This window comes from Pygocentrus nattereri, chromosome 25 (assembly GCF_015220715.1).
Source record: "Pygocentrus nattereri isolate fPygNat1 chromosome 25, fPygNat1.pri, whole genome shotgun sequence".
NCBI classification, from domain to species: domain Eukaryota; kingdom Metazoa; phylum Chordata; class Actinopteri; order Characiformes; family Serrasalmidae; genus Pygocentrus; species Pygocentrus nattereri.
The window spans coordinates 8,197,111-8,224,843 of record NC_051235.1 but is presented as its reverse complement, the minus strand read 5'-3'; the positions used below and the strand labels follow the sequence as shown (position 1 = coordinate 8,224,843).

At 38.7% G+C, this 27,733-nt stretch overlaps 1 protein-coding gene across 1 annotated transcript in view; it reads left to right on the top strand.

The window, feature by feature from the left end:
* enpp1 (ectonucleotide pyrophosphatase/phosphodiesterase 1) overlaps window positions 1–27,733 on the top strand; it is an 86,693-nt gene that overhangs the window by 36,491 nt on the left and 22,469 nt on the right. Inside the window, exons 7-16 of the mRNA XM_017694607.2 lie at window positions 71–150; window positions 1,114–1,233; window positions 12,717–12,826; window positions 12,956–13,021; window positions 13,358–13,430; window positions 15,563–15,671; window positions 16,643–16,774; window positions 18,418–18,449; window positions 18,548–18,675; window positions 21,213–21,282. Of these exons, the coding sequence (XP_017550096.2) occupies window positions 71–150; window positions 1,114–1,233; window positions 12,717–12,826; window positions 12,956–13,021; window positions 13,358–13,430; window positions 15,563–15,671; window positions 16,643–16,774; window positions 18,418–18,449; window positions 18,548–18,675; window positions 21,213–21,282 (920 nt within the window). The remainder of the gene's footprint in view (window positions 1–70; window positions 151–1,113; window positions 1,234–12,716; window positions 12,827–12,955; window positions 13,022–13,357; window positions 13,431–15,562; window positions 15,672–16,642; window positions 16,775–18,417; window positions 18,450–18,547; window positions 18,676–21,212; window positions 21,283–27,733) is intronic.

The window sequence follows — 27,733 nt, the reverse complement described above, 5'->3', positions numbered from 1 at the left end:
TAAGCTGAGAATGACTTTATTGTGATTTTATTATGTAAGTTGAGTTTTTTCTGCACTTTTACGTTTTCAGGATCATGCGGAACTTCTACAGCATACATGCGTCCTGCCTATCCTACAAAGACCTTCCCCAATCATTACACCATTGTAACAGTAAGTATGTGGTAGAGAATAGCTTGAACGTTGCTTAGGACTGTCCACATTTGTCCATCTGGAATTCTCTTTCACAAGATAAAATTGGGCTCTGATTAGAATGCGCTTGATTTTAGTGCTGTGCGTTAAGAAGTTGTGGCTTAATTGTATTCTAATCCCTTCCGAGTGGCTAGTGATGTATCCCAAGGTGCCATTTGTCGGTCCAATTGTAAATGAACTTCTTGTCTTTCATAACACTTGAACCTATTTCATGGCCCTGAGCCAATCTGAAATGGCATATCAGATTCTGTCTTGACAGCAATGATAATCTGCTTAGATTCACTGCTATAGGAAGTACACATAAGAGAAAGAGAAACTTACCAGCTCTTATCTCACATAGCATTTATTTACTTTTTCCTGTAATTTCATTGTCCCGCGCAAGTCCAGGAAGGTTGGGTCCCTTTCTGAGCCTCGGAGCTTCCAAAGTTTGTTCTTTTATCACTAGGGAGTTCTCCTTCGTCAGGAAGGAAGGAATGTTTTCTACCACGAGCTTTATTGTACTTCTCCCATAACAAATAAAAAAAACAGACTAGTTGGGTGTAATTGCTGTTTATTTAGGCTTTTCCAGGATTCGTGGTCAAAACACATTCAGTCAGAGTTAACCAAGGCAAATCCATCATCAGAAACCAAGAATGAGGCTGAGAAGGTCAAAACAGGAGAACACTTGACCACAGAATACAGACTAGAACACAAGAACACAAGGAATTCGACAGAACTTCGAAAATGACTGATATGATGTAATGCTAACTACACTGATATTGAACTAGCTTCATAAAGAACAGCAGAGGACTATATAAAGACACACACCCCAACATCAAAGACAATAGTGTGGACTGTTACAAGGGGCTGGAGCAAAGCCAAGGCCAGAAAGCTCAAGCCAGGATGAGTGGCCTGAATAATGGTCTTTTGTGATATTGTTCACAGGGTCTGTATCCAGAGTCACATGGAATTGTGGACAATAAGATGTATGATGTTAAGCGCAATGCCAGCTTCAGTTTGAAAGACAATGAGAAGTTTAACCCCGCTTGGTACCAGGGTGAACCTGTAAGTATATTTGAAAAGAACCAGTAAATATGTGAGAATGGGAAGTCTATTTGTTTACTATTGCTGTAGCATATTGGAGTAACATTAATTATAGTAATAACTTTATTCATAGAACACGTTTCATAGTAGTGGCAGCTCAGAGTTCTATACAGACAGATGTTAAAGTTGAACAACAGTAGAAGAAACTCTATTCCATTCTGTTCCACTGAGATGTCTGCATAATTCATTCTTTAGGGCAGTCATAGGCTGGAGGTTAGGGAGCTGGCCCTGTGACCGGAAGGTTGCCGGTTCAATCCCCAGGGCCGACAGTCCATGACTGAGGTGTCCTTGAGCAAGACACCTAACCCCCAACTGCTCCCCGGGCGCCGTGGATAGGGCTGCCCACCACTCCGGGCAAGTGTGCTCACTGCCCCCTAGGTTCAGAATATCTACAACACATTTTATTTACTATCCAAAACCGCCAGTGATGTCATATGTGTCTTCTGAGTTTTATGTGTAATGCTGGTATTGGAAATATCGTAGTAAATCTGAAAAGAAAGCTTTGTTTTATTTTGCCTTACAACAACCTGCATGCCCCTGTCCACAATGCATGGACATTACTTTCAAGGCAAAAAACCTTTTCTCGGAACAAGACATCAGGCAACGTTCTTTCAATTTCATATAATAACTATGAAGGAACTTTTAAAGACATTAAACCCTTCAGACGTCTGGTTCCCATCACCACCACTGTAAACAGTTCTTATACTGTGAGCTTCTCTAAAATTGAGCATTTTGCATCAAGCCACTCTGACTTATTCATATTTATTATGCATACGTATTCAAATAAACAGCGGGATTCCCATCAAAAGATGCTCTTCGGTCCACTGTTGTCTCTAATAACTCATTACACATCAACAATGCATACAACACCTATGGAGCTACTGATGATGTACTTACTGTTACAGGTAGATTACAGTAGTACAGCTTATGTAAATACACATATGAATCAGTGTGTGTTGATTGTGGTAACAGCACATTGTATTATGTAATTACATGTGTAATTACAACCAGTGTACACTGCATCTGCACAGGAAATGCCAGCTTTCCTAACATTTAGTGTGGTAGTGTGCTTGTGTTGTGACATGGTTACCAAAGTTCTGCCTTTATACCATTCTGTAATGGTATTTACAGCAACAGCAGATGTCCAAGTGTGGATGAATTGGCCCTTTAAAAAAAGTAGACAGTTCCATTGTAGTTGTTATGTAGATACAGTGAAATTACAAAATGGTAATCCAGACATTTTTGGGGGTAGTATAATACGTATGTATTAATTAATTTTAGAAATGTTACTTTTATATATATGTCCAACTGCTGTCCATCTAATTCCACACCTCCTGTTTAATGTGTGCAAATACAAGAGTGAAAATGAAAGTTGATACATGTGTATTTACATATGATGTACTACTGTGATCCGTCCACAACGGTGACTACTTAACCAATAGTTACGTTGTTGCATGTATTGTTAACTACGCAGTTATCAAATACACTTAATATTGTATTTATTGTTCAGAACCAACAATATAAAAGTTGAAGCAGTACTATACAGTAAAATATGACATGAGTCTGCTGTGAGTCACGCTACAAAGCCTGTAATAATGTTTCCAAAGTCAGTGGTTGGAGTTTTTCAGACAACAACGTACGTGTTTATTGTTTAACGTCACATGCACAGGCTCTAAAACAAGGTCGGGCTCAGTGTTTAAGTCTCAAATGCAAACATTATACAATACACAGTGTAGCTTTAAGAGTGTTAATTTACATAATCTGAGGCAATAACAAATCAAATAGTCCATTTATTTCTCTACATTATTTATTAGCCACATTTCTCCCTGTTCTTTAATAGTCAGGACCCCCACAGAGTAGGTATTATTTGGGTCATGGATCATCCTCAGCGCTGCAGTAACATTGACCTAGTATGTGGTGTGTAAGCGTGTGTTGCGCTGGCACGAACTTAAACACTGTGTCCACTACTGTCCACTCTATTAGACACTCCTACCTTGTAAGTTTCCCTTGTAGTCAGACACAGTAGCTCATCAGTTGCTGCACGGTCCTCTAGTCCTTCATCAGTGGTCACATTACACTGCTGACAGGGTACTGTTATCTGGATGCTTTTAGTTGGTGGCTCCCACCACCCAAATAATACCTGCTCTGTGCTGGTCCTGACCACTGAAGAACAGGGTAAAAGGGGGTAATAAAGTATGCAGAGTAACAGATGGACTACAGTCTGGACTAAAGTGCACCTATATGGTAAGTGGCGCTGATAAAATGGACAAAGAACGCAGATGTACTTTGTGGACAGGAGTGAACAGGAGTGAACAGGAGTGTAACTATGTAATTTATTATTTTTTTAATGGAAAGAAGCAGCATGACTGAGTATGGAGAAAAAAGAACACAGTAAAATATGGTGTGTTTTCAGTGTGTTAAGCCTGAAATCATCATTTAGTGGTCCCAGGACTGATTTGGCAAGAGCTTTTCAGACTACATCAAATTCACGTATTAACCTCACATGCACAGATTTAGAAAAGATTTTTTATACAGTGAACACATACTGCAGTTGTGTGCGAAAGTTTGTGCACCCCCGGTCAAACGACATTTTATTTATTTTCTAGCTGAAAATACATCAACACATTCTCTACAGATGTTTTTGCACACGTTCCTGCACATTTGAATGTAATTAATTCATTGATCATGGTTTATTTGCTGACATGTTGGACGGGGAGGAAATAAAGCATAACAGGTAGCAAATACAAAGGTTATAGCCCATTTTAATATGCTGCTTTATGTTTTATGTTTTCCAATATGTTCAATTCAGCTAACCATCCATTGTAAAATAGTGCTATATATGTTTACTGTGGAGAATGTGTCAACGTATCTACACTGACCAGGGGTATTCACACCGCTTTACACTCTTCATTTTTCCCATCCTTTCTATAAAGTGAAGAAAACACCAAATGAAAGCTTTTCCACAAGATACAAAGTGCTGGGAAAAAGGACAGAAAAAGGCCAGCTTACAATTAGTAATTATATAATTATAATTATTTATAAGTAAATCATTATTTTTATGGCATTTGGCTGACGCTCTTATCCAGAGCGACTTACAATTTGATCGTTTTACACAGGTAGACGAAGGCAGTGTTAGGAGTCTTGCCCAAGGACTCTTATTGGCGTAGTATAGGGTGTTTACCCAGGCAGGGGATTGAACCCCAGTCTACAGCGTAGAAGGCAATGGTGTTACCCAGTACACCAACCAACCACAATTATAGACTAACAAAGTTAGCATTTTGACTTCAGAGCCCAAACGTCATGGTGGTTCTCAGTGGCCTAGGTCTTCATTTACACATAGATTTGCATGAGATTATAAGATGAGGAAAATGAAATGGATGTGCTGTAGATCTTCTGCCCCCTGTTCCTTTAATAAGCCAAGAGAGCTGCCTGCGTTCTAATTTTGGCTCTGGGGTTTTTAATTAGCAATGCCACCACAGATGAATTGATGTCCAGCTGATGTTCCCTCAAACATCTGGTTTCCATTTACCAATCCAGCATGAGCGGGAGTGCGGTTATGGTGATTAATATCACGTGCGATTTGGTTGTAGTAAATTGCCCGTGATGTTATTTATGATGACACACAGCCTCAAGTGTTTTGCCTTTTTACAAGAGCATGTGAAAAGAAGGCAAAAAAGCTCCAAACAATGTTCAACATCAGTTTTTTTTTATTATTGGCAGTTTCTTTCCTCAAAGAATCCAAAGACAGAAGTGTGTACAATTTGTAGTTAGTAGTGCATACAGCTCAAAAAATCTCAATGAATGAATCCTGAAGAAATGGATAGAGAGACATAACGAGTACATATGTTTCCAGACACGTGTACTGCATGACACAGCTAAACATAACATCCTTCCGCACTCTGTAGCACGTATGAAAATACTTAGACTTTGATTTTGGGTCGAGGAAAACATCTAAATAAACGTAAAAGGGCGCTCATGTTATCGGCCCTATCATTGATCCCATTGGCTGATTTGATCCCCAGCAATAGCAAAGTCAACAGAATATAATTGTTATCCCACTCTTTGTTTGGGTAGGATAACCCTCCATTTCACACCCCCATCACTCAGCTTTATGCAGAGTGTCTGTTAGCTGATTTAAAGAAGTTGGCAGTTAATGCTGTACTGCAAGTGCATGAGCTGCCCAGTGACATTGCATCAACTAAAATTCGAAAAAGATGTGGTGGTGCTTCACATGCCTTGGAGGAAGGATCTGCAGGCCTTTACCATCTCAGCTTGGTAGCACTGTGTTATTATACTCTTATAGAGGCTGTTTAAGCAGTTCTTTCTAGCCTTAGGATGATTGATTGATTTATCGATTGATAAGTTCTGTCAGAGTTCACAACACAATTTGGACCTTTAACTGATTTGAATTTTGAGACTAAAATCCTCTTGCTTTGAGTGACCCTCTACCTTAATTATGATTGGCTTATTACCATAAATGATTGAACATTCCATTTTCTCACTACCAAAACATAGTGCTATTATTGTCTTGGTATTTAGCTCATTTTGAGCATAACTCGAAGTCAGTACATGACTAACAAACGCAGCTTTGAACTGCTGTACACACATCAAAATCATAGTGTTTTTCAGTGAAACAGAAAAGTGTTTACCTAATTGCAGAAAATATGTTTTTCAGTGGTTATAATTCTTAACACACTGATTTCTAGGTTTTGGCACCTACAACAATGGGATCTAACTAGAGATGCACCGATACCACTTTTTCCCTTCCGATTCCAACACCGATACCTGATCCTTTAGCTTCAGCCAATGCTGATACCAACTCTATCTAACCTAACTCGTCTATATCTCCCGATACTTATACAATCTGTGTTCTTTGTCACAAATAACACACGCGGCTTGCCTAGATGGCATTTACTCATTGGATTATATTTATTAGCACAGGCCTGGTTAGAAGGCTGCTGCGCTAAAGGTTAAATCCAGGCTGAGGCTGTCATTACCAATCTCTCAATAAGTTAAACTCAGACTTTAAGTAACCACACAGCCGCAGACGAGTGACTACTGAAAGAAGCGTCTCTGCCGCTCAGGTCAGCATGTTCTTAACACCAAAAACTGCCTTTACAAATCCTGCCATGAGCATCGTTACTGCTGCTCGTCGTCCCACACCGCTGACATGTTGTCTGTTCTGTGTGCTGTTGTGATTTACACGCCAGTGTCGGTCATAGGTATTGGTACCGATACTGAGACTGCGTTTTAGTGCAAGTGCCAGGTTCTGTATCTGTATTGCAACACTAGATCTAACTGTTCACCATGTGGCCAGTCTCACTTATGGCTCTGCCTATGGACTAAAAGTCTTTGTGTTTCTGTAGTGACATGAAAATATGGAAGTATTATTACACCTCATAACAGAACGCACCCTTTAAATAATGCTTCTATGTATATTTAGCTATATTTAATAATTAACTCGTTAATTATTCGTTTTAATTCAGTACAGTGGTCCATAAATTGCTTGATGCTTTGATGAGGAACTTACTGTAATATCTTACATGTTAAAAAGGGACGAACTGCCAAGTGGGAAGTCTAATTATTGCTCTTTGATTGAGTTTATATACTGTAATTAACTTTCCACAATCTTGTGCAACGTCCTTATCTTCCGTGATGACATCAGAGACTAGGGTGCAGCCGTCACCACCCCACATAAAGATGTCTCAAAATAACCCACGACTTTGCCTCTGCAAATGACAGGCTTTGCGGGCTGCAGACTGCTGTTGTGTCGACAGGCTGCGGCTGTGTGATGAAGCCAAGGGCCCCTAAAGCCGAGGGCGTTCTTCATGCCTCTTATAGTGGCTCTTTAAGCTGTTGTCTGTTTTTCTGAATGAAGTACTGCTTTAACTTTTGATACATATTTCTTGCATAACTACGTTTATGGGAGACTGGGCACCTTTTCACAATCTTTTATATAGGGTGGTGTCAGAAGTCCAGAGTGTTAGAAAATGCATGACAAATGGAAGAATGAAGTCTCATTTATATCTCATTTCAATACAGACTTATAGTTTCCTCATCAGTGGGTAAGTTGTCACACTGTGTGGGGTAAAGGCCCACAACAAGTGAAGATCCAGTTGCCTCCCAAAAGAAACCAATAAATGACAAATAATAGGGAACTGTTTGATGAAGATGCTTTATTTTCTAATTAAGATGCAAAGTTTCTTTGTCAGAACACGTGTTGCCATAAAAAAGATGTGTTAAAATGATAACTTAATGATCTTAAACGTTCTTTAAATTAAAATTTTAAATGTAAGAATTATAGTTCAGGATATAAGATTCAATTTCTCAATTCAATAATACTACTCATAATACTAATGGTCATCATTTTTACGTAAATTAAACCTTAATGGTATTTTTTATTAGAATAAAAATTACAGTTTAAATTGGATTCAATTAACATGCAAAAATTCCACTTAAAATAACAAGCTCTCTTGGGTTTTATTTCTAGTTTAGCTTTTATTTTATCTCAGCAGCATTTCAACTAGTATATAAATATTTCCTTCTTGATATAAGGATTTAGATTTGCCTAGTCTAAAATTAGATATTCAATTTCATCAAATAAAAATTCAGTTTTTACTTCAAATACATTTTTACTAGTAAATGTGTCATTTTCACACGTGTAAATCATCAATTTGTTTGCAAAATCAGTTGTAAATTGAAAAATACTATGAAAAACGGCAACGAAAACCACTGCAAACGAATTAATCTTCCAAACCCAGTTTCCACTCACATGAGGAGGGTTTGCCAAACACAGAATTTGAGGCAGGAGGAAGAGGCTGTTGTAAACATATTGATGGTTAAATCTACCAATCTGAAATCTTCTTTCTCCTCTGTATTGATACAACAGCCATTAGAAAATGTAACATGCTGCTCCATCCAAACAGATCCAAACAGATCTTTTAAGTATATCAGTTAATCAGCTGAGTGTGTATACATGTGACTTGTTGCATGTGGGACTGAACATGTTTGGGAACATTGTAGAAAATATAGTTTAATCCTCATCAGCATCATCAAAATCAGCACCAGGTGTTAATTTTTTCAGGATTGTCTTGTTTTATGAATCAGTACCGCCATATTTAGATCACATAATAGTGCAGCTGTGCCAATAATCCTTTCGAGCAAACGTCCACGCTGTTTGCTGTTCCCATCATTGTAAATCTGGTGCGGCGTTTTTATGAACCTCACTGTTGCTATGGACATATGGACAAAAGATGGGAATGTCTTGTTAGAACAGAAAGTTCCTCAACACATGTCATTCACGGAATTCCCACATTACTCTTTTTTGTTTGTAATTAAGATTTTCCCATAGGCATGTTTAATTGATTTATTAAATACAGCTGTGTGACGGTCTGCACTGTTACATTGACTGGCATGCCACAAACTTGATTTATTATTCAATTTAAAAAGTAAAATAAAAACTGTCACTGAATTTACAATCAATAGCTCACAATTGACTCATTATGACCTCATAATGAGAATACCCGTCTAAGGACTTTTGGTGCTAGATAGCAAAGAAAACCGCCACAAACAAGAATACGCTCCCTCTAACCCTCGGCAATTGATAACACAAGCAAAATGAGATAGCTGACCCAATGCTATGATTAGCTAATGGAACTGGTTTTCCCTTCATGAGATCTGCAGGATTATTTCAAGCTTTTGGGGGGGGTTCTTAGCCATGCTAACTTACTTTACATCCATGGGCTTAACGACAGGCTTGTGGTCTAGTGGACAGTGTGGACAAGCACACAGTCATCCCTTATTCTGAGCTCCATCTTCAAGAAGCATTGAGCTGAATGTTGAGAAAGTCAACATTCCCTCCCATGTTTAGCCCCAACTGTTCTCATTGTTCTTTCCAGGATTTCTTGTGAACATCTGGTTAACAAGAAACTTGTTAACATCTGGTCCTTGTTAACATCTGGTCCTGTGAGTTGAGCAGTTTGCATGATGAAAATGCACCAAGGCTGCCAACTTCTGCATTTTTGTTAGCGTGAGAGTTTTTAGAAGTGCGGGTATTTTTAAATGTCTGTTTACACAGCCACTAAAATTCACGTAATTTATGTAAAGCCAATCATTGTAAGTAAATTATAACCTATACAAATACAATTTGATATTCTGTCACATTATGTTTCGTTCTATCACTTTATTTTAGCCTTCAGAGGAGTAAAGACTGAAGCTGGTAAGTTCTGATCATTTGTTGCCAGCGTTCAACTGAACTGGTGAGCCTACTCTAATGAGGCACAGTCCAATTACAGAGAACAAATGTAGACCAGTTAAAAAGAGCTAACAGCAACAAGCAATACAGCAGTGGCACCCACTTTTATCACTGTCCCACCCAAAATGCTGCTCAAGTGCTCAGTATTAAACTTTAATGAATAAACACAAATGAACCCTTAAGGCCCAGCAGTCCCAAAGTGTTATTACACATTTCTGTAAACTAGAAAAAGGTCAAGAGGTTTGCATTGAAGTCGCTGTAGTTGCTGAGTAATAAGCCCTAGTATGTAATAAGCCTGGGATTTTAAGAGGTTTACACGACCTTGCAAAATATATAACGTATTCAAATTCCATTTTAACACAGACCAGTTAAAATCTTTTTAACAAATAATGGTAGCTAAGTGTGAGAGCTTTGCTAAGTACCAACACACCCTGCTACAGTCTCAGAGTCTATAAGAAGTCTAAGAGGCTTCAGAGCCTAAGAGCTTCTCATCCAACTGGTTGGAGAAGTATCCTGAGCATTCTGGAGATGAATGTAGGGATGGATTTAAGGATTTGAGCATGAAGGCAGCCGAGCACAATAGCGATAGCCCATCATATGAAATAAAAACAAATGCGAATTTGTTATGCATGTCAGGTCTCAGAACAAATCAGATGCTGCCAGATAAAAACCCCAGGTAGAACTTTTTTGAGGTTAAGGGGTTCACACAACAATCGTGGTCCAAACAGTCCAAGGTCAAAACCAGAAAACAGGACATTCAGAACAGGAGAATGATAAAGAGAGGTCCAGACACACAGTCCAGGGTCAAAACCAGAAAACAGGATATCCAGAACAGGAGAATCATAAAGAGAGGTCCAAACACTCAGTCCAGGGTCAAATCCAGAAAACAGGACATCCAGAACAGGAGAATCATAAAGAGAGGTCCAGACACACAGTCCAGGGACAAAACCAGAAAACAGGATATCCAGAACAGGAGAATCATAAAGAGAGGTCCAGACACACAGTCCAGGGACAAAACCAGAAAACGGGACATCCAGAACAGGAGAATCATAAAGAGAGGTCCAGACACACAGTCCAGGGACAAAACCAGAAAACGGGACATCCAGAACAGGAGAATCATAAAGAGAGGTCCAGACACACAGTCCAGGGACAAAACCAGAAAACGGGACATCCAGAACAGGAGAATCATAAAGAGAGGTTCAGACACACTCCAGGGTCTAAACCAGAAAACAGGACATCCAGAACAGGAGAATCATAAAGAGAGGTTCAGACACACTCCAGGGTCTAAACCAGAAAACAGGACATCCAGAACAGGAGAATCATAAAGAGAGGTTCAGACACACAGTCCAGGGTCAGAACCAGAAAACGGGACATCCAGAACAGGAGAATCATAAAGAGAGGTTCAGACACACTCCAGGGTCTAAACCAGAAAACAGGACATCCAGAACAGGAGAATCATAAAGAGAGGTTCAGACACACAGTCCAGGGTCAGAACCAGAAAACGGGACATCCAGAACAGGAGAATAATAAAGAGAGGTTCAGACACACTCCAGGGTCTAAACCAGAAAACAGGACATCCAGAACAGGAGAATCATAAAGAGAGGTTCAGACACACTCCAGGGTCTAAACCAGAAAACAGGACATCCAGAACAGGAGAATCATAAAGAGAGGTTCAGACACACAGTCCAGGGACAAAACCAGAAAACAGGACATCCAGAACAGGAAAATCATAAAGAGAGGTCCAGACACACAGTCCAGGGTCAAAACCAGAAAACAGGACATCCAGAACAGGAAAATCATAAAGAGAGGTCCAGACACACAGTCCAGGGTCAAAACCAGAAAACAGGACATCCAGAACAGGAGAATCATAAAGAAAGGTTCAGACACACAGTCCAGAGTCAGAACCAGAAAACAGGACATCCAGAACAGGAGAATCATAAAGAGAGGTTCAGACACACAGTCCAGGGTCAGAACCAGAAAACAGGACATCCAGAACAGGAGAATCATAAAGAGAGGTCCAGACACACAGTCCAGGGTCAAAACCAGAAAACAGGACATCCAGAACAGGAGAATCATAAAGAGAGGTTCAGACACACAGTCCAGGGTCAAAACCAGAAAACAGGACATCCAGAACAGGAAAATCATAAAGAGAGGTTCAGACACACAGTCCAGGGTCAGAACCAGAAAACAGGACATCCAGAACAAGAGAATCATAAATTGAGGTCCAAACACACAGTCCAGGATCAAAACCAGAAAACAGGACATTCAGAACAGGAGAATCATAAAGAGAGGTCCAAACACACAGTCCAGGATCAAAACCAGAAAGCAGGATATCCAGAACAAGAGAATCATAAAGAGAGGTGAGACATTAGAAAGGCGGTGTGGAGCATAGAAAGGAGAATGCATTGCCTCACACAGAGGAGGAAGGAGACGTAGGTTCATCCAGAGACTTATGGGAGTTGTAGTGCTCTTTACAGTCCAGGGATACTACAGAATCTACTGGTTGCAAGCAACAGACAGAAGAAGCGTCCTCATAGGTGTGACAAGCTGAGTGGCATAATTGTAAGATGTGAATATTAAATAATTTTTTTTAAATTATGAACAATTTTTTGGACGGCACAGTGGTGTGGTGGTTAGCGCTGTCGCCTCACAGCAAGATAGGGTCTGGGTTCGATTCCCCGGCCGGGCGACCAGGGTCCTCTCTGTGTGGAGTTTGCATGTTCTCCCCGTGTCTGTGTGGGTTTCCTCTGTGTTCTCCGGTTTCCTCCCACAGTCCAAAGACATGCAGTCAGGCCAATTGGACATGCTAAATTGCCCCTGGGTGTGAGCGACTGTCTGTGTCTGTCTGTCTGCCCTGAACTTTGACAAAAGATATGTGAGGAAGTATGGACATTAATATGCGAAAGAGATCAAGGAACTGCATGTGAGAGAGCCAGAATGTCTGTCTGTAAGAGCCCACTTACAAATTAGTCACACCCTTCTCAAACGGCAGCCCTGGGGCTGCTTTTGGGGCCAGTACTGTCAAATTCTTCATCTGGTTGCATTTGTTTGGCCATTTTAAAGCTAGCAACCACACAGTGAAATTGCATAAGGATAGCCTACTTTTACTCTTTAGCTTGCAAGTAAGATACAGCTGTGCTCAACATGTGTAGTCATGAAGGTCACTCTAGTTACTGATCATGTCCTTTAGGTCTGGTTCACAGCCATGAAGAACAAATTGAAAGCTGGCACGTTCTTCTGGCCAGGATCAGATGTACCTATTAAAGGGAAATATCCAACTTTATATGAAAAGTATGATGGGTGAGTATATTTTAATTAGATATTACAACAACAAGAAAAATCTATATCAAGATAAATCTGTTCAACTGAGGGCAAAATATGTAAATAGATTGCCAAGACTTTTCTTTGTCCTTTCTGCTTTCATTTTAGGAAAGTGCCATTTGAGAAGAGGGTGACCACGATTTTGAAATGGTTAAGTTTGCCTGAAGGAGAAAGGTAATCATTTGTATTTTGCATGTGCATTTGCCCCATAAGCACATGATTTACAATACATTAAAAGCACTATTTCTGGAAGCCCACTGTACTTGTAACGTACATACAGTATCTTTGCTGCATAGTTAGTTAGAAGTAGCCAAATGCAGTTCTTGTGCACACATAAAATTAAATATTCTACTATGTGATAGTTCAAATTATATCATCTGTCTTATAACGGTAATAAAAGTAAAGTATAATCTACTTATATTGTAATTATGAAGTAAATTGCACCTTACTATGAATAAAATTACTATATAGTAACCAAACATATTGTGCTTGTATTCTTGACTATTTTAGGCCAGACTTTTACACCCTATATATGGATGAACCCGACAGCGCCGGTCATCGTTTTGGACCAAAAAGCAGCCAGGTACATTTGTATGTAAAACAACTGCTATTGCTTTCCAGACTGCTCAAAAGACTTCAATTGATTAAATTGAATTAAAATATTTATTGAATTAAAATTGATTAAATATATTAGTATTGGGGTGGAGACTAATGAATTACAAGTTAAAAACAAACATTCAGAGATTTTGGTTTTTGTTATTTAATATACTTTTTACAGACATACAGTACACATTTACAAACATATTGGGCCACATTCATAATATTCACTGCCAGATTACCATGACGTTAGGAGTAAGTAGTGTGACGGTAGCATGTTTGCTCATTTATAAACAAGGATGAGCGGCACGCTTTTTCCACTTGTGTGAGGTGAAGTGTGGCCTGCAAAAAGTCTGAACTAATCTGATGGTAATTTTCCCCAATTTACTTTACTGTCGTAGGAGAAAAGGACTTGCTTGAGATGGATTTCAGATTAGCAGATAAAACGGGCACTTAAAACTTCTCGTCTTACTGCATCAAATTCACAAATCTCCCTGTGTGTGGAAAGCAGATTTAGTAGTAGTTGAAGCTTATTTGAAAATGATTTTAAGTAACTGAAGATTTTCACAGGTGGAGATTCTAATTATATGTTCAAATGGATTTTATTGCAAGCAGTTTTAACTTTTAACCTTAATAATCTACAATGGATTTCACAAAGAATTCAATTTAAGCATGTGAAAGTCACTTTTTACTAGTAAAAATCATTTCTTACAAGTAAAACTGAATTTTTAATATTCGATATTTTACCTGGGTAAATCGAAATCTTGATATATAACATTAATTATTTATTAGTTGAAACTGAGTTGAATTCAAGAGATCAAGAACAAATAGGAAATAAAAGCTTTTTACATGTTGCATGTCTTTTGTCTTTGTGTTTATAAATATAAACAATAAACTATGTAGTCATAAGCATAAACAAACATAGGTTTATGCTTCTTTGTGCAGTAGTGTGATTCCGTTTTGGTCCACTACTCTCTTAAATTCCCCAAAGCTATGAAGTTTCCATAGATTTTTAAATGGATTCTAGTCAGGAGATTCAACTTCACCTTTTAGAAGGCAGTCTTGAATCATTTTGGCTGTATGTTTGGGGTCATTGTCTTGTTGAAACCTGCATCTTTTCCCCTTTCATGGCCGATAAGGCAAAATTCTGTATGTGTGGATGCATACACTGAAAATATATTAAATAACAGAAATAAAAGTGTCAGAATAATTCTTTGCCCTAACTATGTATGAACATTTTATATATTTTTTTAAACTGTCAAATATCACACAGTAGACTGAATGACTGGCCCCCAAAGTGATTATTCAAATTAACTTTAGTAATACAGTTATAATAAATGTAGTTGCTAGCTAGCCAGCCAGTTAACCTCCTCCTAATAAGCTATAATAGCAGCACTGAGTTTGTAGTGTAAGATGATGGTTATGCTAGTTCATGTCTAAATCAGTACCTGTCAGTAGTCAAATCTATACAATGTGGACATTCCCGCTAAACTGACCATTTGACTGGTTGCCTAGTTAGTATGTAAACCAATATGCTGTAGTCCATCTGTTTCTCTGTATACTTTATTAGCCACCATTTCCCCTGTTCTTCAGTGGTCAGGACCCACAGAGGACCACCACAGAGCAGATATTATTTGGGTGGTGGATCAATCTTAGCACTGCACTGACAGTAGCACAGACATTGAATTATTGCTAAATAATTAATAAATGCAGTCCAGATACAGCCTATACTGTCTGTAATATATACTCTCAACAAATGAAAAGACTGGATATGAATTAGGGTCTTTTTGTCCTCACAAGGTTTCTTTCTTTTACGAAAATCTGTCATTTTTATTAAATTACAGAGATTTTGCTAGATAAAGAAGCTGAAGCTAAAGGTTGAAATCAATAAAAATAGAACCCACTTGAGGTTCCCTGTGCAAAGAGTGGAGGCCATTTAGACATGTTTCAGGTCCGTCAGTATATAAACACCCTAAACATTGCTAAAGTAGCATTGTCCTTATACATAGGCTTGTCTAAAAGTGTTAAAGCACAGTGAGGTTCTAATCAAAGGAAGGGTTCTAATGAAGCTCTGTGAAGTCTTGAGCTTGGTGTGGAACAATGTGTATTGTGTTGTAGGTGATTAAAGCCCTGATGCGAGTTGACGCAATGATGAGTTTGGTAATGGATGGGCTGAAGCAGAAAAACCTCCACAACTGCGTAAACCTGATTCTTCTCTCTGATCACGGTAATGTGGTTTTGCTTAATATTTATTTTTATGTATGTTTTTACATACATAGACCAGCACTTCATTAAGTACACCGTTTTGTATCTAGGGCGGAAAGAGTAAACATTTTTATATCAAAATTGCAATTTGCTTTTAGTTTAATTCGACTAATCAGAAGCAAGCAGACATCCATGTGCTGTGACATCACAACCACAAATAGCTGGCAGGCTGGCATTGTGTTAAGCCTTCAAGTCAGGAAAAAATATGCTGGTCTTCTTATTGCCTTCTTATTGCCATGAGGCCTTTATTTATATAGATGAAGTGTAAGCTTAGTAGGACCTTTTTTAGAGTGTTTTTAGGGCCTTCCCTTCCACAAGGGCAGGCTTTTGCTAAAGTATGAGTGCATGAGGAGCTTAAAGAGTGAAAGGGTGTCCCAACAGGTAATACCAGTTATGACCAGGTATTTTTGTTTTGTTCAGGTCTTTGAAGCATTACGTTTGATTTTTAAAATTGTGCAGCAACCCTATCATGCGAGCTGATAGCTTCTTCTAATTTATAGTCCAGAGAGTCTCACAATGTAGCAGGCCAAAATCAGGAGTGAGCGTCCTTAAGAAATACAAATACATACCGGGTTTGGCTTTTCTGCTCTGAAACAGTTGAATTTCTTTTGCCCTCAGCTTGATTTCAGACATCTAAGATCTTTATGCCGGTAGAGAGAACATAAACAAGACTAGGGAAGCAATGATCATCAGCCCTTATCTGATCATGCCTCCAGATTATGCCCTCTTGGTGCCAACTCCTAGTGCAAAACCACATCCACGCCTGTGAGCCAGATGTGTTGGATTATCATGAAATAATTTGTTTTTAAAATGCATGCTCTATTGGTACTAACAGTAAACATAAAACGAGCAAGGAACTAACATAAAAATAGCAGACATCATATTTATGTCTTGTCCTTATCTCTGTCTTTTCTGTTGTTGATCTGGAAACAGGAATGGAGGAAGCCTCGAATAAAAAAGCTGCTTATGTCTCATCATATCAGGACAACACTGATGACTTCATAGTCATTCAGGGCCCAGCAGCACGAGTGCGACCCAATCGGCTTCCTGAAGACTTTTTCACTTGTAAGTAAGAAATAAAAGCTAAAACTGTAATTCGAGTTTTAGTAGTACTCGTAGTACAGATACTGATAGCTAACTTCTACGCAGGTTCACGTAAAGTTGAACGTACTTCGTCCAGGTCTCAGCGTAGCCAATAGGAAAGCAGTAGGCGTGTTTATCGCTATACGAAAGGTTAGTTTTATCTGGAGGTGATGACAATTTTCACACCTGACAGGATAGCGCTTCTCATATTGCAAGACGTTTGGAAGCAGTTTGCTGCTCACATGAACAGCAAGCACAGTAGTACTGCGTTCCTTGTGAAATCAGCTCGAGCCGTCACTACTGAAGCATATATTTTCTGCCATTAAGGACATTTCTTTGTGTTCATGTCACTTCTTTGTGTCACTATTGAAAAATTTTGTAATTTAAATAGTGTTATAATTGTTTTGTTAATGACAAAATAGAATGTTCGTTCGTTTTCAACTTCAATTCAGTAGAATAATCCAGATAACTTTTACATATATGTATTTTCATTACTGTGTCTGAATACTTTGTTTCAATATCAGTTTTGTTTTTTTAAACATACTTACTCATCTCAAGTCACTGCAGTGTTAAACATAAAGGTACCATCCAAGTACGTGATTCATTCATCAAGGTACAAACAGTATAAATGTTCCCTCAAAGGTGTAACAGTAGTTTTCAGGTCCAATTGTGTACCTTAAATAAGTTTTTCCTAGTGGAAAAGTAGATATTAGTATCTTTTTATAAACTAATGTTTTAAATCAGAACAATAAAAGTACAACTTAGAAAATGTGTGGAGTCAGTACAACTTAGAAAATATCATTTCAATGGATTATAGTACAGTTATGTACCCTGACTGAAGGTGCTGGGATGTACCCCTGAGGGTACCACCACAGTGACAAAAAGGGTACTGCCCCAGTGACAGTGTCGTACCTTTTTTTCTGAGACTGTGGGGCAGTACACCTCTTGTCACTGGGGTGGGACCCTCATTGAAATTGAAATAGTTTTTTTTTAATTGTATTGACTCCACACACCCCGTCTCATCTCGAGGCTTTTTATTTTATTTTTCTGTTTTAAGACATTCAGTTAGGAACAAGTACTAATTTGTTGGGATAGTGTAGTGTAGTGGTTAACACCTCTGCCTTCTACGCTGTAGACTGGGGTTCAATCCCCACCTGGGCAAACACCCTACACTACACCAATAAGAGTCCTTGGGCAAGACTCCTAACACAGCCTTGGCCTACCTGTGTAAAGAAATGATGAAATTGTAAGTAGCTCTGGAAGAGCGTCAGCCAAAAATGCCGTAAATGTAACTAATTTGTACTTTTCACCTGGAAAAAAACGTATTTAAGGTGCACAGCAGGACCTTAAAACCACTGTTGTACCTTTGAGGGAACATTTACATTGTTCGTTCCTTGATGAGCTAAAAACGTACCTGCACAGAACCATTATTTCTATCAGTGTAAATGCATACGTTTTGGTCGTATTTCGTAAAAGTAAAAAATAAAAGTAGAAAGTGAAACATTATGTGTGTAAATTTGAAGTGGATATATAAGCTGGAAGTATATTAAATAAGAAAAAGAAAAGTGTCTGAATAGTATTATTTGACGTGCGTTTTTTATTAATTGTCTTTTTATTTTTGGCAGTCAATTATGAAGGACTGGTGAAGAATCTGTCGGTATGGATCTCCTCACACAGAGTTAATAGTCTTGTGTTGGTCATAGCTGTTCCAGTTATTGTTCTTTTTATTTTTTAATACCCCCCCTCCATTTCAAGTGCAGAGCTCCGGATCAGCCGATGAAGCCCTATCTAAAGGAGCATCTACCCAAACGACTGCACTTTGCCAACAACATCCGAATAGAGAGAGTGCATCTCTACATGAAGACTCAGTGGCAAGCAGCCCTGTGAGTATTTTTACTGCCTGGTACACTAAAACTTCTGAGCCAGTGAAATTTTAGCCAACGATTAATCATCATAGAAATGATTTAATTGTCTTTTCTTGTTCATTCTTTGCGTCTATTAAAATATGTGCCAAATTGGCTGATTAGCCACCTTCTTTGCCAACTATGCTTACTTAGCTAACACTGGTTGTGCTGTCTGATTGATAACGAACACTCACACAAATGTCTACAGTTATTCAAAACGTGTAGATTTAAAATAAGCCACATGTTCTTGACGCGAGTGTAGCTATAAGCAAAAAGCTCATTCGGACAACATTTGTTTTCATAAGCCTCATCATGTTTCTGTAAATACATACTGCTTTTTTCATTTACACTTGCATCAACCCAGCTGGGCTCCGTAGCAACACTTTATTTCGATATTTTGGTTCTTGGAAGCTTCTGAATACACTGAGGTAAATATCTTAAAGATGTACTGTTGATACATTACTTGTATTAAGTAGATAGTTGTTAAGAAGTATTGAGATACGAGATCAAGAAGAATTTTTGATATTCCATGAAGTAGACTTAATACGGATGTCCATTAAGGAAAACCTAACCCTACCCAACCTTACCAAAACCGCACCTCATTGACCTTAAAGTCCGCCTACAAGCACAGTCATTGGCTCACGCGCCATGGACTGCTGTTTTTTACTGGCTTCCTACCAAAACATCTGCATGAATTAGGCCATGCTGCAAGTAAACGATTTGCAAAAGAGGCTCTGGTAGGTCAGCGCTTGATTTCACGCACTAAAGCTGATTTGTCATTTGCACTCAGATTTTCACTTGTATACTTCATACACTGTATGAAATTTTCATAGTTCATACGTCATTAAAGGCGGTCAAATAGGCAGCCGACTGTAGAACGACTGTAGAAAAGGATTAGCTTAAAAATATGTGATTCAAATAATTGCGATCATCTAAAATCATTTTGATTGCACAACTATATAATCCTTGTGACAGGCCTAGATTTGGTGCACATTGAATGCAGTCTGCCCCTGTGTTGCATTAGAAATTGGCAAAGAAGCCAAAAAAGTGCAGCTTAAGGTCAGTGTGCATCGTAAACACAACCTCATGCATTTGTGGGAAGGCCACGTAAGACATCGGGTGATAGCGAAAATGCTTAAGCAGCTCATGATGGCCTATTTTCTATCTATTTTTCGCCAAAGCGGGGCATAAATGTGTGTTGTGGTCACAAAAGATGTGTTTTTCAGATACGTCCTTTAAAACGGCAGCAGACAGTGGCTAGACCCAAGTACAAGCCTCAAAAACATGCTGAAAGAATGAACACTGAAGAACAACACTGTTTGTGCTCTGGAGCCCAAACCATGCTGTGATTCAGCCACATTATGTCTGTGTTATAACAGACGGAAGCAATAAATACAAACAGAAGGGAAAATGCATTAACATTTTTTTATACACTGTTATGTCATCGTTACTGAGCTTTCATTGTTTTGTCAGCTTGTTGATAGCAACACTAGAACTGTGCCTTTTAACTCCTAGGCACTGGAAAGAAGCGGTATGTAGGGTTTATGTGATTACTTCACATCTTAGTCAATTTTATGTTAATTTCAGGTGCTGTGGGCACATATTATGGTGGCATCTGGGCACATTTTGTGCTAGTATGTACACCTGGTCATCAGTGCTTGACTTGAAGCATTTACAGCATCATGTTTGCTTCATTATTTTTGCTTTATTACTGACCACATAAAGTCCTGACTGCAACTGATCTCTACTCAACCAAGGGTTCTTAATAATAAAGCAAGCATTCTATATATATATATATATATATATATATATATACGTTTTTTTTCTCCATCATGCTTTCAATTTAATAATGCAGATGGTGCATCCAAGAGGACTAATTTCATTTGAAATTGCTTGCCTAATATTAAAGATTAAAAGTTGTCAAATGATGAAAATATATTACTTTATGGTTTCCCAAAGCAATCTAAAGCTGAATTCCACTGTGTCCAAGATAAGGACAGAAAACAGCAGTATTTAATGACTTCACATGTTTACAACATTCAGAACAGGAAGTAAAAGAAAAAATATTGAGGTAACTATTTCTGTAATTTCCGTAAGAAAAATCTATTATACAAGAAAGTAAACTATAGGTAGGTAAACTATAGTGTGTGGCTGCAATGTTCAAGCGATTCAGTGTTGATCCACTGCTACTCAAACTGCTTGAACCTGTCTACGCAGACCAGAGCAGAAGAGCAAAGAAAACTATGTTTTCACCACTATTCCTCATTTTCATTGATGGATTTTGAGTCTTCAGTGTATCCTATTCATTCTTTTGCTTTTTTCAACCAAAATCTTCTGCCTTTTTTGTCTTTCGCTCTTAACCCAAAAGTGCTACTTTGTCCAAAATAGGGAAAAAAAGGAAGAAAAGTTTGGCCAAAAAAGCAAAAGATTAGAGACGTACCTATCTTTTCATGTTCATCCGTTCATTGATGTTCTTCATTGCCAAACTGAACTGTCTTTGTGTGTTTTTATGGCAGAAAACCGACAGAAATCAAGTACAAGTTTGGTGGATTTCATGGTTCAGATAATACCTTCAAAAACATGCAGGTTGGTACAGTGTTCATGTTATCAAATATATCCAAACAAGAGACAACAACTCATTAATCACAGAAAACCTAAGCTGCTGTGACGATATACTGTGAAATGCCTTTGCTTGCACGCAGTCTGAATTCCTCTGTAGTTTATCTGATCGATACTCAGCGTATTAAGATTTAGGACATGAATGGACACATCACATTAAGCCTAGGGCTGAGAACTCACTGTAGAAGAAACAGGTTGGCAAATACATAAATCTGCTACAATGAACTGTAATTAAAAGTCCCTGCTTTGGAAGTGAAAGATGAGTCAACCCCCAGAAGTCTGTAGCATTATATACGTCATTCCATGCTGATGTCTAGATAAGCGTCAAACTTGTTTTGGGTCATTCTTTCATTTCCTCCTACTATCTGAGTAAGATTCCTTAGTGACTCATTGAAAAACATACGAAGTATCCTATAAGTAAGTAGCTTACTCTCATAATATTTGCCCTTTATTAGCATTGACTCTGGCAAGTATAGCATAATATGTATAACGTATAAAAGTATAATTTATGGTATATAGTGTTTAGAAATTTTCTCTGAAACATGTTTTCCTGACCCAAATTTCCACTGTAATCTGCCCATTGGTTACAGTGAACTGGAAATGGGCTAACATAAGACTTAGCAATAAATACGTTTAAGTTAAATAGATTTTCATGTTGCTTGACTTTTTCATGGAAATCCATGGCATGACCTGCAAGGCTCTGGGTAGGTTAGTGTGGAATAACCCTTAAAACCCTGCAAAATTGTTGTGATTGTGCCCAAATAAATCACTTTTATTCTGAAGATAACATGAATATCATGATGAGCGGTATAGTGTTTCTTAAATTTGTGGAATGTTGTTCCAGCTGCTGATACCCTTACATAGAGTGTTTACACACTTATGATGCTTATTTTTTTTATAGATTTATACGAGACAACTTTGACACTACTTCCCTTGCTTTCACAACCACCTTGGTTAGACTGTAATCAAGATGCCAACATAATCTCCTTTCTTCATGTTCCCATTGCCGGATCAAGGTTCTCTCTGTCTAAAGCAGCAAAACAGCTCCATAGCATTATGCACCTACCACTGTGTTTAACTGTGGGAATTATGTTGTTATTGTTGAAGGCCTCACCCTTCTTACATCAAAGAAAAGCAACATCCTTGTGCCTGAACAGCTCCAATTTAGTCTCATCAGACCCAGACCACAGGACAGACTTCCAAAACTCATCCCTATATCTCAAATGGATATACATCAGTCTTGCTTGAATGTGCCCCTATATGAGCTATGGAGTTTTCCTTGGGCAATAACCTCAAAGCTCACCATGATGAAGAGCCCTCACAACAGCCTTCTTTGAATTTCAAGTCCAGAAGAGGCCAATTCAGCAACCGATATCTTCACAGAGGTCTGCGGATTCTTGTTGACATTTCTGATGGCTTTCCACTCCAGGATTCAAAGTCTTTAATATCTTGCCCAGGTTTTTAACAGAGTGTGTCTCTTTGTACTTTGCAGTGATGCAATGTACAGCTGTTCTGGATACCGTGAAATGCTGGGAAAATTTACACTTTCACATTTAGGAGCTAATCATTTTGGGCATAACTGTGCATAAATATACAATCGAGCACTTTATTAGGAACACTATACTAATACCACACAGAGCCTCCCTATGTTGACTTGATCGCATCATGCAATTCCTACAGATTTTTCAGGTGCACTTTCATGCAAATCTCCCATTCTATGACAAAGCGTTCTTTTGGATTCAGATATAGTAACTGGGAACGCCACTAAAGAGCATTTAACTCAATGTCATATTTATGAAACCAGTTTAAGATGAATTTTACTTTGTGACTTGGTGCATTATGATGCTGGAAGTAGCTGTTAGAAGATGGGTAAGTTGTGGCCGTGAAGAGATGTACATGGTCAGCAACAATACTAATGTGGCACTGAAGCAATGATTAGTATTAACAAGCCCAACGTGTACCAAGAAAACATTCCCGATAACATTACACCACCTCCACCAGCCTGAACTGTTGACACAAGGCAGGTTGGGTCCATTGGTTCATACCGTTGGTGACAAATTCTGGCCCTACTATCTTGGTGCCTCAGCAGAAATTTAAACTGTACAGTTTTGGTGAGCCTGTGCCCACTGCAGCCTCAGCTCTCTGTTCTTGGCTTAGTGGAACCCAAAAAAAAGTCTTTTGCTGTTGTAGTCCATCTGCCTCAAGGTTTGACGTGTTGTACACTCTGAGATGCTTTATCTGCTGACCTCAACTGTACAGACTGGATGTCTGAGTTACTATAACCTTTCTGTTAGCTCGATCAACAAGGTGTGTCCTAAGAACTGCTGCTTACTGGATGGTTTGGCTTTACTGCACCATTTTGAGAGACACTGTTGTGCGTTAAAATCCCAGGAGATCAGCAGAATTAGAAATACTCTGTTCTGGCATCAGCAGTCACTGAGATCATATTTGTCCCTGCATTCTGATGATTGATTTGAACATTATCTGAAGCTGCTGGACTGTATCTACATGCACTGCACTGCTGTCACAAGAAATTAGATGACATGTAGTGTTAAACTTTTGAATGTGCAAAAATCAGAGACCATCATTCATTAATTGTATATCTTGACAATCAGGCCATTGAGTACTCGTTTTTCAGTGTTTGGGAATAAACCAGAAAACACATTTTTCAATACCTTATTACAGCTTCTATTTTTTCTGGAGACCTGTGGACACCCACAAATTACTTTGTTGCAAAAATAAACTAAGAAGCAACAGCTTATAAAAATAAAGAAATGAAATGTGGAAAATAATAATGGGCCAATATCCAAACAACTGGCTGTTAGTTTATATATATCGTCTTTTTTCATGACACACGCAATTGTTAGTGTTCTAGAAATACTGAAATCACAGAGGTGTACGTATGTGTGGCTCTCTAGGCTTGATTAGGACACCAGCGGATTAAGAAAACCTGTTGTTTATTATTTTTGACTGGGTCAGATTTTTCTGGCTACACTTCCACCCACAACACAAACAAGCTTTTTTTTTTAGCTTTCCTTGTGGCTCTGCGCCATTTTCCACAATCTCCAGTGAGACAGAGATGTCCTACTGAGAGAAGCCCACACACATAAGCAGAGTGCCTTAACAGCACTCAAGTGTAGGCTGTTACTCATGACCTGCTCTTTCACTCAGACCACCTCTCTGTCTTCCGACCCACGCTTAAACACACCCTGTGCTGCCCCAGGATTTACTGTATCATCATTCAAAATCAGACACACAGTACATAAAAACCATACATTACTAAAATAAAGTAGTTCTTTTCCACAGCCCCTTTACAAAAAGCCAGAACTAACTGGTGTATAAAACAAATCAAAATAGAATGCAATGATCTCATTGCACAGGGACACTTCAGAAAACCACTGTCAGTGAACTCAGTTTGTCGCTCCATCTACAAGTGCAAGTTAAAACTCTGCCATGCAAAGCGAAATACATACATCAACACCACCCAGAAACGCCGCCGGCTTATCTGGGCCTGAGCTTATCTGAGATGGACTGACGCAAAGTGGAAAAGTCTCCTGTGGTCTGACGAGTCCACATTTCAAACTGTTTTTGGAAATCATGGACGTCGTGTCCTCCGGGTCAAAGAGGAAAAGGAGTGTCCAGATTGTTATCAGCGCAAAGTTCAAAAGCCAGCATCTCTGATGGGGTTGGGGGGTATTAGTGCCCATGGGATGGGTAACTGGCACATCTGTGAAGGCACCATTAATGCTGAAAGGTCCATACAGGTTTTGGAGCAACATCTGCTGCCATCCAAGCAGCGTCTTTTTCAGGGACATCCCTGCTTATTTCAGCAAGACAACGCCAAGCCACATTCTGCAAGTGTTACAACAGCGTGGCTTCATAGTAAAAGAGTGCAGGTACTAGACTGGCCTGCCTGCAGTCCAGACCGTCTCCCATTGAAAATGTGTGGGGCATTATGAAGCGCAAAATGCAACAACGGAGACCCCGGACTGCTGAGCAACTGAAGTTGTACATCAAGCAAGAATGGGAAAGAATTCCAACAACAAAGCTTCAACAATTAGTGTCCTCAGTTCCCAAATGCTTGTGTTAGAAGGAAGTGCAAGTGTTGTTAGAAGGAAAGGTGATGTAACACAGTGGTAAACACGCCCCTGTCCCAACTTCTTTGGAACGTGTTGCAGGCATCAAATTCAAAATGAGTGAATATTTGCAAAAAACAAGTTTACCCGTTTGAACATAAAATATCTTGCCTTTGTAGTGTATTCAATTGAATACAGGTTGAAAAGGATTTGCAAATCATCGTATTCTGTTTTTATTTGTTTTACACAACATCCCAACTTCACTGGAATTGGGGTTGTATAACATCATAAATACTGGCTTTTGAACTGTGCACTTAACAAGCTGAGTGGTCTGCAGCCTGGAGGACACAGCAACCATGATTTCCAATAGGAATTTTGATTTGTCAGACCAGAGGACACTTTTTTTTTCACTCCCTCTCAGTGCATATTAATTGAACTTGGGCCCAGAGAAAGTGGCAGCATTTCTGGATCCTGTTTATATATGGTTTTGTCTTTGAGTTGTAGAGTTTTGTAGAGTTGTGGATGCAGTGACAAACTGTTTTCACAGACAGTGGTTTTCAGAAGTGTTACTGAGCTCAAGCAGTGATTTCAACTACAGAATTGTGTCTGATTTTAATACGGTGCCGTCCGAGGGCCCAAAGATCACGGCTAGTAAATACATTTTTTGGCCTTGTCCTTTGCATACAGAAATTTATTTTAATGATATTGTGTATCCCAGATTTTTTGGAAATTAAGTTGTTGATTAAAACCTTTAATTGGTGAAGAACCGTTACATTACGTGGACATTCTTTAAGCTTCACATCGACACAAAATGCTTCTTTAAGCTTTTGGCACCTTCAGGTTTGAGTATAATAGGAAAAATTAAAATCATTTTTACATGACCATTTACCAACTTCTCTTTACCTTTTACTAATAAACAAGCTGTTTATGACCTCTGACTGGCTGCCTCATTCAAAAAGCAGTCCAGGCTGAAACACTCTTTATAACTTTAACATAAATGGGCATGGCTAAATTTCCGTAGGTGGATATATATAAATAGAATGTTTTCTGTGACATTACAGAAACAAATAGCGTAAAAAATAAGCACAAGAATACAGAATTGCGGCATAGACTCCATGTATGAATTGTATGAATTGCAGAGTGAGCAGTATCCTTTGAAACATTAGCAGCGTTGACACAACTACATCAAACTGTTTTAAACAAAAAAGCAAGGAAAATTAGATTTTATGTGATGAGCCCTATAAAAAGCATAGGCATATGGAAGAAACTGGAAATCACTGGTTGTGCTTCGTCAGATTGTTTGTGTCTGTGGTAATGGACTGGTCTGGTCTGGTCAGTGTGTATTTGCCTATGTGGTTGTCCAGGAATGTCTGCAGTTAAATATTCCCTTAAGGAAAGCTGTGGGTGAAAGACATAACGGGCTGTCTTTTACTGAAATTGCATGGACTAGTGGACACAAATGAAGTAACAGGGGAAGTTGTACGATGGTACTTTCTTTGCAGATTTTTTTAAAAGAGCACTGCAAATTTAGCTTATGAAACTAAGGCTGTGACCATAGTGGATCCCTACTCATGCAATAGTTTGTAAGATGTATGGAGTGTTCTACTGAACTACTAGTAGTGCAAACTGCAGACCCACAGTTAAATATTCAGACCTTAGATATGTACAAGGATGGTAGGTTCCTGTCCTAAACCCTAACCACTACATTTCAACTTGTTCAAACAATACATTAGAATTGAACTAAAAAGATTTAGATTTATCATGAATTTAATTTCTAAAAAGTTTTTTTTCTGTTGTCTAAAATTTTTGTTACTATGAACTGGCAGCGAAAGAATGCTGTTGGTCTTTTTTGTTAAGCGAGAGCCTCAAGTCTCAGACAAAACTCCCAGCAAATAGGTTATTTAAGCTTTTCTAAATTTGCCAACGATGCTTGTCATGAAGGTTTATCACACTGTTGTTTGTGTCATAACTAGGCACTGCATTCTACTCGTGTTAGCCACTTGTTGCAGGATCCTACCATAAACAATTAACTTTATTAACATATTTACACATATATGTACACGTGTATACATGTATATATACATTAGTTACCTTCTCAACATATCATAGTGTTCCTAGCAATTGTACAGGCATGCCATACAATGAGGCACACGAGAACTTTCTCCACAGTGTCTGCAAAAGTGACCATGACGATTAGTGAGAGCTTGTGGGAGTTTCAGAAGCACAGTCCAGCTCTTAGCTAGCTACCCATCAAAGATGACAGCCTCGAAGATTAGCTGCAAAATTTGCAGCTGAAATACCTGAACTCAGTAATCAGCAGGGGTATCCATGTACTTTTGACC